General features: G+C 36.5%; 4 protein-coding genes across 9 annotated transcripts; 3 read left to right on the top strand and 1 right to left on the bottom strand.

Annotated features, from left to right (window-relative positions):
- The first annotated feature begins 592 nt into the window (after positions 1-592).
- On the top strand, positions 593-2,764 carry LOC117779622 (trans-1,2-dihydrobenzene-1,2-diol dehydrogenase). The gene is made up of 3 exons (XM_034615883.1): positions 593-1,007; positions 1,892-2,268; positions 2,347-2,764. The coding sequence occupies exons 1-3, from the start codon at positions 626-628 to the stop codon at positions 2,614-2,616; spliced, it is 1,029 nt and encodes a 342-aa protein (XP_034471774.1). The 5' UTR covers positions 593-625; the 3' UTR covers positions 2,617-2,764.
- Positions 2,765-3,054: 290 nt separating this feature from the next.
- Positions 3,055-7,936, bottom strand: LOC117779621. 2 transcript variants are annotated; one of them, XM_034615882.1, is made up of 3 exons: positions 7,914-7,936; positions 4,744-6,860; positions 3,055-4,448 (listed from the first exon to the last, which is right to left on the bottom strand). In XM_034615882.1, exons 2-3 carry the CDS (start codon positions 6,781-6,783, stop codon positions 3,792-3,794), a joined length of 2,697 nt encoding a protein of 898 aa, XP_034471773.1. In that variant the 5' UTR covers positions 6,784-6,860; positions 7,914-7,936; the 3' UTR covers positions 3,055-3,791. The 2 variants fall into 2 exon arrangements, with proteins under 2 accessions (XP_034471773.1, XP_034471771.1); XM_034615880.1 differs by having other exon boundaries at positions 7,502-7,932.
- A 1,417-nt stretch (positions 7,937-9,353) lies between these two features.
- On the top strand, positions 9,354-16,349 carry LOC117794505 (ras-related protein Rab-5B). 4 transcript variants are annotated; one of them, XM_034635137.1, is made up of 6 exons: positions 9,354-9,485; positions 13,682-14,105; positions 14,348-14,468; positions 15,119-15,287; positions 15,356-15,463; positions 15,542-16,349. In XM_034635137.1, the coding sequence occupies exons 2-5, from the start codon at positions 13,840-13,842 to the stop codon at positions 15,448-15,450; spliced, it is 651 nt and encodes a 216-aa protein (XP_034491028.1). In that variant the 5' UTR covers positions 9,354-9,485; positions 13,682-13,839; the 3' UTR covers positions 15,451-15,463; positions 15,542-16,349. The 4 variants fall into 4 exon arrangements, with proteins under 4 accessions (XP_034491028.1, XP_034491029.1, XP_034491030.1 ...); XM_034635138.1 differs by lacking the exon at positions 9,354-9,485 and adding an exon at positions 9,582-9,796 and having other exon boundaries at positions 15,356-16,349; XM_034635139.1 differs by lacking the exon at positions 9,354-9,485 and adding an exon at positions 10,297-10,318 and having other exon boundaries at positions 15,356-16,349.
- Positions 16,350-16,986: 637 nt separating this feature from the next.
- Positions 16,987-18,098, top strand: LOC117781150 (ras-related protein Rab-5A-like). Of its 2 annotated transcripts, XM_034617889.1 has the most exons (4): positions 17,003-17,479; positions 17,543-17,663; positions 17,716-17,884; positions 17,944-18,098. In XM_034617889.1, the coding sequence occupies exons 1-4, from the start codon at positions 17,253-17,255 to the stop codon at positions 18,012-18,014; spliced, it is 588 nt and encodes a 195-aa protein (XP_034473780.1). In that variant the 5' UTR covers positions 17,003-17,252; the 3' UTR covers positions 18,015-18,098. The 2 variants fall into 2 exon arrangements, with proteins under 2 accessions (XP_034473781.1, XP_034473780.1); XM_034617890.1 differs by lacking the exon at positions 17,944-18,098 and having other exon boundaries at positions 16,987-17,479; positions 17,726-17,803.
- The last annotated feature ends 392 nt before the right edge of the window (positions 18,099-18,490 follow it).

Here is an 18,490-nt window from a genome sequence, read left to right on the forward strand (position 1 = left end):
TTAAAAACTTAAATTATTGTACTATAATACGAAAATAAATAAATATATATTTAAACATTCGATACATTAATTTTATTAATATAATATTAAATTCTCTGTGAAAAATTAGAAAAAATGGAAAGAAAAATTTTATAAAACCCAATTATACATATAAAAATTATAGAAAATATAATTTAATATTTAGGAATATAAAATTAAATTATTAGAGTACGCAAATAAATATATTACTTAAAATATATCTATTATTATTAATTTTCAATTCATTTCTTTGCGAATTTTATAAGACCCAAATATCTAGAAAAATTAAATTATAATACCCAAATAAATATATTATTTAAAATATGCGATCAATGAATATTGTTATACTTTTAAAAACAGAATTTAATTCGGTATGAAAGTAACGCATAAAAAGTTTTGAAGTATTACGCCATGTAGAAGTGTGGGAAGGGAAAACCGCATGAGTTCTGTTATCAGGGTGGAATGTAATGAAAAATTGCAATTGCAGCGAATGCAGATGCTAGGGACTGATAATGATATTGAGACCCACACACAGTTAGGGGACACCGAGTGTCGTCAGTTATGCCAACGATTTCGCGTCGAGAACATTGATTACGAATTCATTACGATGCAGGGCCAGAAACTGAATCTAAACTGGGGCATTGCAGCAGCTGGACGCATTACCCAGGATTTTGTGACAGCACTGGGAACTTTGGAGAGTTCCCCTCATGTTGTGATCGCTGTTGCGGATGTGGAGGGGGAACGTGCCCAGGAATTTGCGAAACGCAATCAGATATCACGTCATTATAATGGATTCGATGCATTGTCCCAGGATCGAGAGGTGGATGTTGTTTATGTGGGCACACTGAATCCCTATCACTATGCTGTGGTCCGGTTGATGCTTTCCCGGGGGAAACATGTACTGTGCGAGACGCCCTTGTGCCTGGGATTGGCACAGGCAAGGGAACTCTATGCATTGGCCGAACAAAGAGGAGTCTTCCTCATGGAGGGTAAGAAGCTAAAGGATTTTAATAGAAAATGTGGGAAGAAATTAATATTAAATGAAATAAAGGACAGAATTTCTAAAAATGTAGCTATCAATCATCTGGCGGCATATTAAGCTTATGAAATATTTATGATCACAATTCTTTATTATTTAACTTCATCGCAATTAGATTAAAAATAGAATAGTTATTTTAGTCATCGCTGACTTTACAAAGTATGTTTAGTCCTATCAGCTTTGCTTTCCAATCTTGGAGACTATAAAGGCTAGAGACTGAATACAAACTATACGCCAAATCGAAGATACCCCTATTAAAAAATAATTTGTAATGCTACTTCCTCAAGTTTTACAAATTTTATCTTTGGTCGAATTTAACTAAGGTTTAAACTTAAGTGTAACGATTTTCAAAGAGTGTCAAACGGAAAGTATGGAAATAAAAAAGTTGATTTTTTCAATTGTGATGCAGAATTAAAATAGAGGTCAAATAATGATAAAAATTTACATTCCGCAAGAAAAATAACAAAGTAATAACACTTAAAGGTTTTTAAAGAAGTGCCAAGGGAAAAGTAAGGAAAAGATGGACAATGATGGAATATAGTTGAATTTTTCAATTTCGATGCAGAATCAAAACAGAAGTCAAATAATGATTAAATCGCAAGGAAATTAAGGTTAAGGTAAGGCAAAGCTATGACAGTTTAAAGTTTTCAAAAAAAATGTGAAGGGGAACGAAAGGAAAAAATTAACAGTGATGGAATAAAGTTGAATTTTCCAAATTCAAAATTGTAGTGGGTCAAATAAGCTGTAATAAGGATATTTTATGGTCGATCATTCTAAACTAAATCGATCTTAGTTGTTCCATTATTCAACTCGAAATGAAATTGTTTTTTTAAGGAATGTGGAGTCGCTTCTTTCCCAGCTACGATCGCTTGAGGGAACTCCTCCTTAACGATTCGATTGGCGAAGTGAATCTGATCAAGCTGCAACATGGCTTCCGCCTGGCCAATGTTGAGAGGATTACCAGTCGTGCTCTAGGTGGTTCCATTACCCTGGACATTGGCATTTATGCACTTCAGCTGGGACAATTTGTTTTTGGTTTGCCGCCAGTGAAGATCATTCCCAGTGGAACACAATTAAATGGCGATCGTGTCGATGTGCAGACCGAATTTATACTGGATTATGGTGCCAATCGTCGTCTGGTGGCGCTTGTCACAGGTCTGGAAAATCTGGAGAATGATGCGATCATTGTGGGCAGCAGAGGCGAAATTAAGGTGAGTCTTATTGCAACAAACCCTAATCCTGAATAAATCAATTGATTACCAATGATCTTTTCAAATAAATTCTTTCAGCTCTCCAACTATTGGTGTTGCACTCAATTGACTCGCTCTAATACTGCTCCAGAGATTTGGCCACTGCCAAATGGCAAGTTTGATTTTAATTACACCAACTCTTGTGGGCTACGTTATCAGGCGGAGGAGGTGCGCAAGTGCATCGAGAAGCGTCTCCTGGAGAGTCCCAAGTACACTCATGCCGCTAGTCTGGAACTAATTGCCATTACAGATCAAATACGCCGACAAATTGGCGTTAGCTTTGAGGATGTTGTTGGCCCGGAATTGTAGTAAGTTAATAGAAAAAGTTATAAGTAATCTTTTTAGTAATAGACATTAAGATACAGCTAAATTCATCTTACAGAAAGTTCCTTGTTTCTAATTTTTCCATATGTAATCCCTTTAAATAAATTTCAATTAATTTGAAGCGAAATTTAAATTTTTTAACTGATTCAGTTTTTTTACATTCCCAAAGCAGAAACTTTCTCCAGCTTAATTAATAGAAGACCATCCAAATATTTTCTATTTTGTATTCAATATTTATTTAAATAATTGCAATTACTTTTTACTTTTATTTAGTTCACTTTACGTTTTGTTTTCTTCTTTTTTCATTTCTTTTACGATTTTTTGTTTATATTTTATGTTGTTGTTGTAGTTGTTGTTTATCGAGTTGCATACACATAAGTATTACTACTTAATTCATGTCTAATGCATATTTGTTGTTGTTTCTGTTACTGCTGACATTGGATTTAATTAGGCTAAATCTTGTAGGGTCAAAAATTTGGTAACTTAAACAACTAACTGAATACTTAAAATCATCGACAGGCGAAACAAATAAACAATTTCAATCAACTTTGTGGGTAAAAAAAAAAATACAGAAAATATTGTCAATCAAAAAATTAGTTAATGATTTAGTAACAAGAATAAAAAAAAAAAAAAAACAATAAATTAATTTAGAAAATCAAAAGAATAATTAAATTGGAAATGCTATACATTGAAACTGCGTCACAAGTTAAGCTTGATTAAATTTGTTAAAACAACGCCAGACGTGAGGGGGAAGAGAAGGATAACAGGGGTAAGGAAGTTTGCAAGTGATTTTAATTTAACAATCAAAGGAAGGCAGAATATATTATTAAAGATGCAAACCTAAGCAACGAAGTGACTAAATTACAATGTGTACTTAAGGCTAATTTAGTATCAATTAACAATTAAAACTGATTTATACACTCTCTATATACTTATTTATATGCACGATTATAATGCATATTTACAAACTAAACTTGCGATTTTGAGTAGAAGAAAAAGGGAAGTAAATAAAAACCTAGACATGCATTCTCTATTCTACCTTCTACTCTTCCTTTTTCTTTTTTGTTATTTTGATTCCGTCGCTGCCCACTTAAACATAATTAAGTCTTCTGCTGTGTAAAATTGCTATAAAAACTGTCCCAGAATCCCCCAAATCAACTTCAAATATCGCTCGCCAAGGATTCGGTATGCTTGCCACTTGTATCCAGTGGCTGACGAGGCTGGGGTGTTGAATTCACCACCTGCTGCAGCTGTAGCTTACGTTCGCTGTGCTCCACGACGGCCACAATGGGCGTGGGATTAATTAACGGCGGTGGCAACTCCTCGAAGGTCATGCAACTGCTGCGTTGCGCCTCCTCTATAATGGGCGGCGTGTCGATAGAATCAATGGTGCTGTTGATATTACTGCTGCTGTTTCGCACGGAGGTATATGACTCGGAGACGGCCACCAAAGCGCTTGTGGCATTACGATTGTGCTGCAAGAGATCATTAATCTGCGAGAGACGCGACGAACTGCCAATGGGCGTGTTCAGGCTAATGAAATCAGCAGCAACTGCGCCACTGAGACGCACCAATCCCGCGGAACAACTGCTGGCCGTTACGGATATGCTGCTGCTTCCACTGCTGCTGTTGACGTTCATTGAGGATGCGGTGGTTTCCAACGCATTTGCATGCTGATATTGCGTTGCATTCGAGGCGGTGGTGGTGGCATTGCCAAATGGTGGCACCGATGGTACTGCACACGAACTGTACGCTTCGGGGGATGCACTGCCGCCGGATGTTGATGTCGTCTGCTGGTAACCAGTGTAGGAATTGAGCTACAATGGATAATACTATGTTAAATATGGCGAAGCCAGAGAAAGTGTGGGAAGAGGAATGTGTTCCTGCACAGTTGACGTAAAAGGATTCTTGATAAGGTATACGTGTTTGAATCACTGGGATTTGTAATAGATTCTTTAACAATTTATATAAGTCACAAGTATATAAGTAAACAAAGTTTGATTATTGTTTCACTGCGGTCTCTATGTGATTTCCACTGGGATCTCCAGCTTTTGAAAGGTTGATAAATTTGAAACACACTCCTCTTATCTATTATGAAAGCTGCACACTCACCTGAGCGCTGCCATAGCCAAGGGTTTGATGATAGGTGGGCGTCAGTAGCTCACCATACGAGGGTGTGGCATTGCTACCGCTGGCAAATAGACCAGAATCCAAGCTATCCAGCTGTGGATAACTGGTCGAAAGAGGTGAGACAGTCGCCTGTAGCGTCTGTTGTTGTTGTTGTTGTTGCTGTTGATAGTAGCTGACACTCGGTTCGGGCGTGTAAGCTGGCGAGGCATAGCCGGAGCTGTAGTTGGACTGCGGCTGCATGAAATAGCAATGCGAGGAGGTGGCGGAGGAGGAGGAAGCGGATGTGGCGGCAGCAGCTCCGGTTGAAATGACCCCAACGCTGCTGTTGGAATAGATCAAGCTGTTGTTGCCACTCGCAGCTGGCGGTCCTTGACTCTGACGCTGCTCCATGTCCAGACGCATTACCGTATGGATGTAATGGGTGCGCACACGGGTCGGATTGAATTCCACACGTCCGACGGTGTTGCCACAAGCTTCGCGTGTACAACCGCAGGGGAACATGGCCCGATCCACCTGACACTTGATGCCCGCCTGACTGCAGGCACAAGTCTCTGGATCGCAGAACTCGCGACAGGAGCAACCGCACACCTCGCGTGAGTTGCGTATGTCCCGGCAATCGATCTTCTCACTTGCATCGATCTTTCGCACGCCGGCGGCTTTGAGGAGCGCTCGTCGCTGCTTTGGCGTCACCGGTTGCAGGAAGCCATTGGAGCCGTCGTCGGCATCGGAGCCGCTGCCCTCGCTTAGGTAGTCCTCCTCGGATTCCTCGCTATCATCACTGCTGGAGCCGCCAATGCGCAGCTGTTGTTGTTGCTCCTGACTCTGATTCTGGCTGCGATGGGCACGCCTCAACTCTGCTGCATGCTCCGCCAGGGTCATAGTCTTGAAGGCAATGTGCCGGGCGCCCATTCCCAGGGTGCAACCGCCGGCAGTGGGCACACAATTGAATCCCTGCTGGCGGGGAAAGTAATACACCTTGACGCTATCAAAGTTAATGGAACGCTTGGCGCGTTTCTGTGCGCTGGACAAGCAAACGGAGGTGGCGGTGGAGGTGGAAGAGGTGGAGCTGCTGTTCATGTCGGGCACCAGAGACAGCTCATCATCCTCCAGACGACGCTTCAAATTGGAACGCAGTGGTTTCTGCAAGGTGGTCGTTGCTTCACCTGGAGCAGCTTCCGTTGTTGTTGCTGTTGTTGTTGCATTGTGTCTGTCGTTTTCACCGCCCAATCCTGAATCGGAGCCACCATCACTACGCAGCAGCTCCTCTTCTTTGGTCTTGGCGGGCACCTTGGCTGACGATGCAGTTACAGACGGTGCTGTGATAACAATGTCATCCACATTGCCACTATTGGTGGTTGTCGCCGCCCCCGTCCCCGCCACCGCCTGCATGGGCGTGTCCAGCTTTAGCCAGAGCAATTCACCATTATTTTCAATCTCTTCCTCCTCATTGTCCTGCTCCGTCGGCTGTGTAAACTCATCAATGGCCAAAGGATCCTCCGAAATGTTATCCGAGGCAAGCGATGAATTTAGCTCATTTTCAGTTAGCACAATAATCTCATTGTTTGGATAGTTTTCCAGCTCCAGATACTGTTCATCCAGTTCAACAACATCATCATCATGATCATTGTCATTATCAATATCATTGTCAGCCTCCTCATCCGCTAGCGTTGCAGGTTCGTGTGCAAAATCCGCCAGCTCATCATCCAGTTGCAGTTGCAGTGGCAATATAATTTTGGATTTAGTTGCATGCACCTTTGTGGCATCGATAATAGAAGTTTTTATTTGACGTTCAATATCATCATCTTCATGCTCCAGTTCCAGTTCCACTTCCAGTTTGTGCTCTTGCTCCCTTTCCAGCTGTTGCTCCTCCTCCTTCGGCACCAGCTTGATGGCATTGCTGCCACTTGCGACATCATCATCATCAGTGTTTATGCTATTTGTGCTGCCAAACATTTTCCCGTTGCTGGCATTTTTTTGGATGTACGTGAAAATCTTCTTTATCGGACGGAACATGCTCCTCATGGCCGCCCCAAGAGGCACACTCAATTTACTGCTCAGTTCTTCAGCCTTCCAGTCAAAAGCTGCTGCTTCTGTGTCATCTGCAATAAAACAAGTCAAAAAGATAGAGGGAGACAAGGAGAGAGAGTTCTTGTAAGTAAAGCATTTAATGCAATCATTTTATTTAAAGCTTTCGTTGCGGTTTGAGAGTAAGGCAGGAGACTGTAAAAGGCATTCCAGCAGCTTGGAAATGAGCATCAGATCACAAGCAGCTTTGATTTCCAGTGATATGTGACTTTTTTACACATCTAGAATCCAAACTTCGAAATGAAACCGAAGCATAAAATCAACTTACTTTAATTTATTGCTATTTATTAATAAAATGTCTAAATTTCTATATTATTAGAAAAATAAGAATATACCCTTTCTATAGAATACATTGCCTGATCAACCATTCCAATCCTTCCCATTCAACTTTACTCTTTTTCCATTCTTCCAATTCTGCATGTTGAAAAAGTATGTACATATGCGAAGGGCACACCTACTCATAGACAGTTTCCGCCACGTGCAAAATTATCCTGGATTAATATGTATAAAAATTCTATTTTACCTTACATGCCTACATACATATGTATACATGCATATATGCAACAGCTTGTGGCAAATTGAATTAAACCCAAAACTTAAGTCATAACATCCGTATTAATTATAACAATTTCAACATAATCAATATTTTTCGCACCTTTGATAAATATATTTAAGAAAGTGAAATTTAATTTCCTTTTCCGGGACACTGAGTTCAAATTTACAAACTCCTTTTTGCAATTTGCGTTGCAGCTGTGAAAACTGCGACGACGACAACGAAACGGGAAGACTGTGTGTTTGTGTGTGCGACAGCAAAGGAGGCGCAGCACAGATCACAAATGTCGACGCCGATGTGTGAGTGCGAATGTGTGTGTGTTTGTGTATGTGTGTAGTTGATTCGCAACAGGACGCCGTTGATGTTTTTACACAGTTTAAAATTCACTGATATGATGTTCACTCATTTGTTTAACCGAACACTTGCTTTTTAACAAATATTTATTTAATCAAAGCCTGTATTTCTTTAGTTTTTGATTGACGTTTTCACTTCTCTCGACTCGCAATGTTATTACCATCTGACCAGTGTTGCCAACTTGCTAGAGATAGAAATAGATGTTTCTGGCTGGAAAACATCAGAAAAATAGCTGAATTTGCGATGCAAAATATATATAAAAAAGTCAACTTTTTTAACATCATTTTTTTCATTTCAATATAATCAAATTTTTTGTTTATTTCAACAAAATCCCTATCGATACTGATATTGTAAGTATCTAATAAAAATCAGCATTTGTCATTTATCACGCCACGGAGTCCGATATTTTAGCTTAGACCAATTTCAATTACCGCAAATTTCAAATGTTTACGGACAAAATACCTTTTGGTTTTTTTTTTGTTCAGTTTTGAATATAGCTTTAGTAAAAATATTAGAGCAAAAATCGATAAAAAATATGCTTTCTTAAAAGTTTTTAGCAACTAAATTCTGAAAATAGCGTGAACTCGCTATAAAAGAGCTAAGTTAGCAACAGCTCATTTGAATTACATGGTAGCCAGTGCTGCCAATTTTTACGACAATCTAGTAATTTGAAAAAGAGACTAGAGGTGGCGGCACCATATATATTACGTCTGACAGCCTTGTTTCCAAAAAAAGGACGATACTTTGCATTAAATTATGTTAGAATTTGTCGAATTTGGAATTAATTTCAATTAATTTTTTTTATTTTTATTTTATTTATTTTATAATTTTATTGCTAAATTTTTAATAAATTTATCTTATGAATTTTACGGAAACAGACGAGAGAATGCGCCACACTAATGTCACGCTACTAACACTGGTTCCAAGAAAAAGCTAAAATTTACAAAGTGCATAGCTAGGAATTCACATCGAAAAAATGCGTGTTCATTATTTGGACAGCAATTAGAAAAATATCAGCTGTTTGTTGTGGACGCACAAACAAATAAAAAGAGGACTTGAATGAAAATAACTTAAATGAAAATAGCATTTCGATGCAATTTTTATAGATTGACCCAATATGCGCTACGCCTGCGTTCCACATCCTCTTCTTCTTTCAGCATAGGGCATATGCTAAAAATCTCGTGTTCACATCGTAAAAACTTTCCATTTTATTTATTTTTCAAATTTGGCGATTTATAAAATGTAAGCAAAGCACAGCTGACGTACCAATGTGACTATTTTTTTTTCTTTTTCCGTCCTCACAAACTTAACTTAACTTACCTTATGGCACTGACGATGCCAAATTTGCATTATTAAAAATTTAAATTTTTTAATTCTAGTTTGGATGAATTGAAGGTTCGTAAAAATTTATAAAGGTTGGAAGTTCTTTACGCCTCGGAGTAAGGGTGTTTAATTTAGCTCTTTCAAAAAATCTGCAATAAATTACCCAAACTCTAGCTTCAAAATTAAGAAATAGTACAAAAAAATATTTTTAGTGAAAAGGCACTTAGTTAAAAAAAAGAACTAGATCAGTTTTCAAGGCTGCCAGATATTCAAATTAACTGTAATTTTTTTCTGCAAGGTGGCAACGACTTATATTTAGCATCGTTGGTGCAAGTGAGACGAGGAGAAGTGAAAACGTTAATCAAAAAAATTGTCCGTTCAATCGAGGAATTCGCAGGAAAACAAAGTGGTAAATGCAATAAAATTCGAAAACTGCACGCAAATACGAAACGGCAAATTAAGAAAGTGCAAGTCACTTGTGACATTTCATGCAACGCCTCAAAATTGACAAAAACAAGAACTGAAACTGCTGAGAGTCAGTCGTGGGGACAGAGTCAGTCGCTGTCTATCTCTGTCTGCGTGCGTTTGTTTCCAAAGTATCCGTGGCTGCGCTACGTTCGTTCGAAAACGCAAATAAGAAATCATAAATCACAGAGAAAAACAAACAAAGAGAGTGGTAGCAGCAAAAAAAAGTGTGCAAAAATTTCAGCTACAATCAAAGTGCGTTACGATAAGTGATAGCAGACAAGTGTTTGCCAAAAGGGCGAGTTGTTTTTCTATTAATTAAGAAAGTTGTGTAAAATTTTTCATGTCCACCATTACAATCGTCATCGATAGCAGGCGCCGAGCAGAGAGAAAGAGAGCGCGAGCGCAATCAATTCGCCCCACAAAACACACATTTACACTGCTGCTAAGCGAGAGTGAGTGAGCGAGCGCGATAGCTGTCCCTGAATTTGGGTGCGTTGCATGCAATAGCGTGTGCTCGAATGGGATAGCACTAGTTGCCCCATTAGTGTTAGTGTTTAACTGCAGCGCACAGTGGCAACAAATCGCGCAATAAATGTTTTCACATAATAACTGAAGGGCCATATAACTGAATAATAGAATACCAGGTGTTTAACAATGAGAGGCGCAGTCTAGTAATCAGCACAGCTCTTGCAGGTTTTCAGCCTGTTTCTTTGTTCGTTGAATTTTTTTGCGTCTTAAAATGTGAAGCTTGTGAATATCTCTCTGCCTGAGTGTGTGAGAGTATGTGTGTGCTTCGAATTTATCTACAATCGTCGCTTATCGTCATGCCAGCGATGACGCCCCCTCCCCCCATACTTGACGCCTTCGTCTGATATTTCCACCCCGACAAGTATAAGAAGAAAAAAAAAGCTAAAAGTCTCCGACAAATGTAAACAATGTCGCATATTTAATTGTCTTTGTTTATGCATCCGTTTATTATCGCTGACTCCACTAAAAATCCGCCAAAATATACATATGTTGAAGACCCTTTTTTCAAGTTCTCTTGATCTTTTCTGAAATTATTAAACACTTGTTGCATTTTATACTAGTTATGTGTATGTGAAACATCATTACCAAGTAATTTTTATTTTAAAGCTAAATTAAATACGATCTATAAAATATATTGGTAGCAAAAGAATTGTTACTATGTCAATGCCTTGTGTACGATGTGCGTACTCTCTCTTTCTCTCCACCCTTTGCCACTTTTTCTCTTTGTGCCCATGAATGCATTTGTGTGTGTGTGTGCCAGCCGTTCAGTTTTCTGTGTGAATGACGCATCGTCAGCTGTTCAAGTGTTGGCTACGGTAATTTTCTGACAGCCCGATGTACCGTTGGTTTTTTTTTACTCTTATTGAATTTTCGCTGCTTTCGTTTTCCGGCTGTACGAAGTGTTTATTTTCTTTAATTATAGTTTTGGTACGATCGAAGCTCAATCATTAAATGAATTGAAACGTAAATTTTCTACTCTGTTCTGCTGAGTTTGTCCCAGCTGTGTTTTGACTTTTGCTGTATTTGCTAAGCCAATTATCAATATTGTACCTCTTATTTACATTATTTGCCTTTTCAAATCATGTGATCTCTTGATTAAATTAAATTTGAGAGACATAAAGTGACTTAAAAAAAAGTGTATAATAAAATTTCTAAAAAAAATTGCAACGATGTCGCGACAAAGAGAGGCAGGCAAAAACAATTGAAGGGAAAATGCTTTAACTTTGAACTGAGAGAGAAAAGAGAGTGAAGCGAGTGACTCTCCAATTCAGATAATTGTCATGCACGTGTGTGTAAGTCGAGCTTTGCGACACGATTTATGTGAATGTTTGTGTGTGTGTTAAATTTTTGCACTTTGCTCCAAAGCGCAAAAGCCTAAAACGAGTCTAGAATGGCAAACAATAGAAAACGAAAAATGTTAATGCTGACAGCTTTTTTTTCCAATGGTTTGTTGTGATGTTTGTGCTTAATTTAATAATACAATACACACACAAAAACTACAACATCTACAATATGCGGTTCATTCCACTTTCTCTGTTCACACTGCCTACTTCTTCCTGCTGTCGTCTGTTCAGGCGCTCTCCTTGCAACTGTATAATTCATATTGCATTGATTTTTATCGCTGTTTTGTCCCGCCGTTTGTCCGCACCGTATCCGCCCCTATATCTATTTCCGCTTCAAGCACGCTCTTACTAGTGCCAAGATCCCTGCTTTTGCTGTCCCTATCCCACTTACACTCCAATATTATCGCTCTCATAACAGATTTCTCTGTACAGTTTAGCATCGGGCTGTTAATTAATTGTGGAGACGCAGTATGCACAGAAATGTGGGAGTTAACAGACACACACTCACTCATGAAAACATTTGCATTATTCACAGTGAGTTTATAGATTACAGTAACGAATCGATTGAGCGCATTTGTACACTAAGTATAAAAGAGAATGTGCAAATGTGTGATTCACATGAATTCGAGTTGATAACAGTAGTGTTAAGGCTACTTTAAAAGTCACTCTCGTTATCACTGTTGGTGGTGCTCCCCGCTCTTAACCAGTGAATGACTAACATTATGCTCACAAAAGTTTCACAAAGAATATTAATGTTAATATTCTGATCCTTCAACAAGTAAATAAATATTTCAAAAAATTGTGTAGGCAGACAAATATTAAAAATCATGCAATGAGCTCATTGTAATATAATTTATCTTTCGCTCTTTTTCGTTGTATTGTTGACGTTATAATTGTGAGTAGACCAATCGCTATGCGGATAAGATAGTTCATGTTATCGATAACAAATTGCATTGGTGTGTGTGTTTTGTTTACAGAGTGTTTTTAATAAAAGAAAAAAAAAAGCGAAGCAGATGAGCAAACCATAAAACCCTTTTAGTGTTTGCTTACAGAACACACACAACATCCACACCCACTCACACACACATTTACACACAGACAGTGAGCACAATAATTGCGCCTAAACATTTTTAAGGCTTCTTCGTTTTTGTTGCGCGTGTTTGAAGTATTTTTAGTTGTTTGCCTTTGCTTGTTGTTATTGCTGTTGTGATTAGCGCAATTTGCAATTAACTATGTTTAAGTATGTGTGTGAGTGTGTGTGTGTGTGAGTGTTTGACGCTGACACGCAATCAGTCGACAAGAAAACACATTCTTGACATTGAACTTTGTCGCTCAATTAGCATACACTAGATTTAAGCTGGTCAGAACTGTGATATACATGTTTATGAACATAAGTATGTATATGTAATTACTTATATGTATTGGTATACAAATATGTGTACTTTTGGAAATAAGATTTCGGCCTTGCCCTCACCTTTGATAGTGAGAGAAGAGAAGCGAACACTAACCGGTCTTTTAAATATGTTTGTGCTTTTAATTTTAAAAGTATTAGTGACCTTTTAATTGATCAGCTCTATGCATTATGATTTCCTTTTATGACATTTCAAAGCTGTTTTGAGCTACAAGAAATGATAGACCTTCGGTTAATAATTTCAGATATGTCTGATAAGAAATGTACGTATCCTTGACATGAGATTTCAATATTTCTAAAACCGATTGCTTTGATCAAATTGAAAATTTATTGATTTAATTAAAAAGATTTATTAAATAAAAAAAATTGTGGTTCACAAATTGATAATACTCAATTTTTAATACGAATGCTTCAGCTACGTTGTGTCAAAATTTCAGCATACTTGGTCTTACCGCTTGGACTGCACAAATATCAGTCAGTCAGGACAAATAGTTTTTAATATATAGATTAAGACCTGTTGTTTTTAAAATAAATATACTCAAAAATTCCAAAAATTTGGGGAACACCCAGACAAAATTTCATGTTGCTATTCATCTAGTTTTTTTTTTCTTTTCCGAATTTGTTTTGTTTTCGAATTTATAGTGGGGCGTTTTTGCTGCATTTTGTCACAGTTTTAATCTCCAGACTCTGCTCACAGAAGTCAGAACGATAATTCAGTAAAGTAATTTGATTGGTGGATGCGTGTGTGCGACATAAATAATTAATTTTGATAAGCGGGCGATGCAAATAAAGGCGCCAGTATTATCAGCATTTTTCGAATTCTCTCATTTTATCCACGCATTCTCTCTTTTATAGATCACACTTAAGCAGACATAAAGAAGGAACGATAGAGGGAGAGAAACTTGTTGACCGTCCGTAAACTCTATAAAAAATTTAATATTGTAAGTTTTAGGCGCAATTAGAGCAACCGCAACAACAACAAAAACAACATCAACAAAAAAAACCACACAAAAATGGCAACAACACCACGCAGCGGGGGGTCCGGCTCTGGAGCCGCACAACGCCCCAATGGCACATCGCAGAATAAAAGTTGCCAATTCAAACTGGTGCTACTTGGCGAATCGGCTGTGGGTAAATCATCGCTGGTGTTGCGCTTTGTCAAGGGCCAGTTCCACGAGTACCAGGAGAGCACGATAGGTGCTGCCTTTCTGACACAAACCATTTGCATAGAGGATACGGTGGTCAAGTTTGAGATCTGGGATACAGCCGGTCAAGAGCGGTGAGTACAAACGCTTATGTGAATATACTAATACCGATTCCTTTGCCCGAAGTTATTGATAAAAAATACTATTATATTTTAATATAACTCTCTAATATAAAGATGAGTTTCCTTAAATTATCAATTTTCACATTATTTTGTCCTCTACAAGAGTATAAAATTGCGATAATTGCGCAAAAGGAGTCGATATATGTTTAATAATGATTTAAAAATCTAATCTTAACTCTATCTTTATTATACAGGTATCACAGCTTAGCTCCTATGTATTATAGAGGTGCGCAGGCCGCCATCGTTGTCTATGACATACAGAATCAGGACAGTTTTCAGCGTGCAAAAACTTGGGTCAAGGAACTACATAAACAAGTGAGTAACGAATCAATCAAACACTTTAACAAACATGTCTTTTTTCGCATGGTTTCCTGCACTTAATTTCATATTTATTGAATTATAACATTGCGTCGTGCATTGAACTTATTTATCACTTCCGGCATTGTTTACGCCTCAATGAATGCTTACTAAATCGAGGCCAATTGAAGGTTTTCTGAGAATCAACTTCATTTATTAATTGCCTTTAAGTAATCAAGAACAAGCTTCTACAATATTTAGATAGTTGAGTTGTCTGTCAAAAAGGATTAAATAAAGTTTATTTTAATGAAAAGTTTTCAAATATATGAGTGGATAAAATAAGGTTTAGTTTCAAGTAAATTTCTTAAATGTAATAAAGTCATAAAGTTTTATGAAACTTAAATTTAAAAATGCACAAAAAAAAAAAAAAATGTGGCTTATATAATGTACATTTAATGCATATTGGCTGTAATTGCACTAATTGATAAATCAAAATTGAATGTGCAATTAATACTCTGCTGACAAGATTTTATATTAGCTGTTCCAGTTTTAAATTGAATAAATTTGAACACTTACTTTTATTTGCGAATGTATAAGTGTAGTAAATTGTTAATTTTGTTATACATTATTTTCTATTTAACTCAAATATGATGTTCTTTGTTTAACAGGCCTCACCTAACATTGTCATCGCATTAGCTGGCAATAAGGCGGACTTGTCGAACATTCGCGTCGTGGAGTTTGACGAGGCGAAGCAATATGCAGAGGAGAATGGTTTGTTGTTTATGGAAACGTCAGCGAAGACGGGCATGAATGTCAATGATATCTTCTTGGCAATTGGTGAGTGATATATATATGATTTTATACTAAAAAACAAATGAATTAATTGTTAACATTTGTAATTGCAGCCAAGAAACTACCCAAGAACGACAACAATCAGGGATCTGTTATAAAACCAAATGGGAACGAACCGACTCAAACGACGAACAACTGCTGCAAGTGATGTCCCTTTGTAGGTGTGTGTGCGCCCCCTATAAAAATTGATTGGATAATAGAGAATTTTATATTTAAACCGGTTGCTTTTGTCATTGCAGAAAATGAAATTTCCAACGAGAGATTTGAAAAGTTTATGCTGATAATTATAAATAAAACATTATTTAAAATTTAAAACTAAAGCCGGCTCGCAGGGGCAAGCAATTTAATTTTCATGATGATTGATGGAAAACCAGAAGATAAAGATAATATTAATTATAAATTAAATTACATGATAAACAAAAGAAACAAAACGTAAATGCAAAAGTTAGTTTAAATCGAGAAAAACAAAAATCATAGCCCCGTTAAAATCAAGCGTAAAAAATTATCTATACAAATCAGAACGCTACTAACGTATTTCTAACTCTGGCCCACATAGTTCATAACCGCCATTTAGAGAGCTCCCTTCTCCAATTTCATCTCAATCAGATGCAACACCTCTAAATATCGCATTAAAAAATAGCAATTAAACAATAATAAACACAATATGAAATCGAAAGTTCACGACGTGTCGTAGAAATGTTTAAAATTGAATTGTATAAAAAAAAAAACGCAAAAGAAAGAATGAAAAACACGCAAAGATTGTTTGTAAATGGGAGCTAAGAAAACAGAGAAATTCCAGTTGCAGTTGTTCTCAGCAGCGTTCCGAAAGAAGATAAAAAATATAAAAAAAGAAAAAAAAAAAACCGAAGATCAGTTTAGTTCAGTTCAGATCAGATCCGCAGCTGAAGATTCGCTCGTCCTCGATCTGTGGCAATGTGTGTGTCTATCCGGCCGTCAAGTTGCGATGGACACGTGTGATAGTTGCAATTTATATAAATTATATATATATACACATATGAAAATAATGAAAAGAAAATGCAGAAAAAATACAAAGAAACTGAATAAAAATTATTCACTAGATATTAATTTTTGGTTCAATTTACGTTTAGCTTTTTTTTAACTCACATTCTAGCAGCAATCGAAGATTTAATGCTACCCCTAAAAATATCGTAATAAAAAAACTTTAAACAAAATGAAAAACAAAACACATTAAGATGAATCTTAAGAAAATAAAGTGAACTCGTCGTCAAGTAAACAACAAATAAAATTAAATCTTATTCATACAAAATTTTTGTTTGAATCGATTCACAAATGTAATTTGATTTTTAATCCAATTTATATGTATTTATATCAACCAGCGATCAACCAAGCAAAGCAACAAAACAAAAAAAAAAAACCAATAAAATACAAAAAAAAGTAAAGCAAAAACAAAACATCAACAAAGATAACAGCACGCGAAATGGGAAAAAAGATCCGACTCCTAACAGCTGTTTGTGTATTTTTCCAATTTATAATTTTTATGTTGTATGTATGTATTTAAATTTAACATTTATAATAAAAATCGTATATATATACACATATAAAAATCGAGAAAAATATATTGTGGCATTTTATAGTTTAAAATTCCGTTAGATCTTTTTAATTTTTAACTATTAAAACTCGAAAACTTTCTATCGATGGAAACTGAAATTGAAAAAGGTTTGTGATAGCTGAAAAAATCCCTTAAAGTATTTGAGACCCTTACTAGAAAGAATAATTTTGATATGAAAATGGAACAACGCCGTGAAGGTAGCACTCAGAAACTACTCATTCAAGATTTGTCATAAGTTATTCTCATTTTGATATATTAAGTCCCTCTCAATTAGTTGAGAACAAAGAGTACTGGAAATGCATTTTTACTTGAAATTTGTGTTCAGTTGAAGTTGTATAGTTGAGAACTTAGCTCTTAAAATGCGAAAGGGGAATATGATCGAGACGACAGAAAAACCATGGGAGATAGAGCGATACAAATTGGTGATATTAGGGGACGCAACAGTTGGTAAATCATCGATCGTGGCAAGCTATACAATGGGAAAAGATCTGAGTTATGTGGAAAGTACACTGGTTGCTTCATTTACGAGCATATATCTGGACAAGTCTGTTAGGTTCGATACTTGGGAGGTAGCTGGCCAGGAGCGGTGAGTAACTCACTATGACTAGTGACTAAATAAATGATGAATAACTGTGAGTTATTCAAATAGTTGGCGCGATTTGGCGCCCATCTACTACAGAGGTGCTCAGGCTGCTCTCATAGTCTACGATGTTCAGAATCCAGAGAGTTTAAACATTGCTAAAGGATGGATCGAGGAATTGCGTAAAAAGGTTTGTAAACTCCTACAAAAATAAACTCTGGCCTTAAACTATTTTCTTTTAGTTACGCAAAGATTTGGTCATTGCTATAGCTGCCAACAAGGTGGATTTGTGGATCGATGGCTGTATCGATTCCCAAGATGTTCAAAACTATGCCCTACAAAATGGTTTCATATTCATGGAGACGTCGGTCAAAACGGGAGAAAATATAAGTGCTTTATTTTCAGCAATCGGTGATTAAAAAAATTAAATAATTATATTATAGAAAATAAAAATACTTTTTTAATTTCAGGCGAAGAACTGGAATTAAGACAGAGTAATAATCCTCATATAAATTCGAACGATAAGTGCATAATTCATTAAAATATCTAAATATACAAGCTACACTGTTAAGCTGAATAAACAATTTTTTTAATAAAATAATCAATTTATAATAATACAATCAAACTGCTCTGAAAATAAATATGTAGAAAATTTGCGGAAATGGTTATTTTGAAATACTTTGTACTTTGACAAGTTAGACTATTGTTCACTTTAAAAATTTTATGTTATATTCGATTTTTTAATTTAAGGCAGCAATGTTTTGCTATCGTGAATAAAAAAATAATGAAAATAAACAATAAATAAATAAAATACAGGTCATTTTGATAAAATTTGTAATCTCAATTTCATAAAGAAAGTATGATTAAGATGTATCCAGCAATTGTTTACTAATTCTTTTATTCACCAGCATTTCAAAAGACTCGTCCGTATTTATAACGGGAGCAATTCTTTAAATAATATAATATAGAATTAAAATTCATTCGGCTTAGTATTATGTCGTGAATATAAAAATCTAA

This window comes from Drosophila innubila, assembly GCF_004354385.1.
Source record: "Drosophila innubila isolate TH190305 chromosome 2L unlocalized genomic scaffold, UK_Dinn_1.0 4_B_2L, whole genome shotgun sequence".
NCBI classification, from domain to species: domain Eukaryota; kingdom Metazoa; phylum Arthropoda; class Insecta; order Diptera; family Drosophilidae; genus Drosophila; species Drosophila innubila.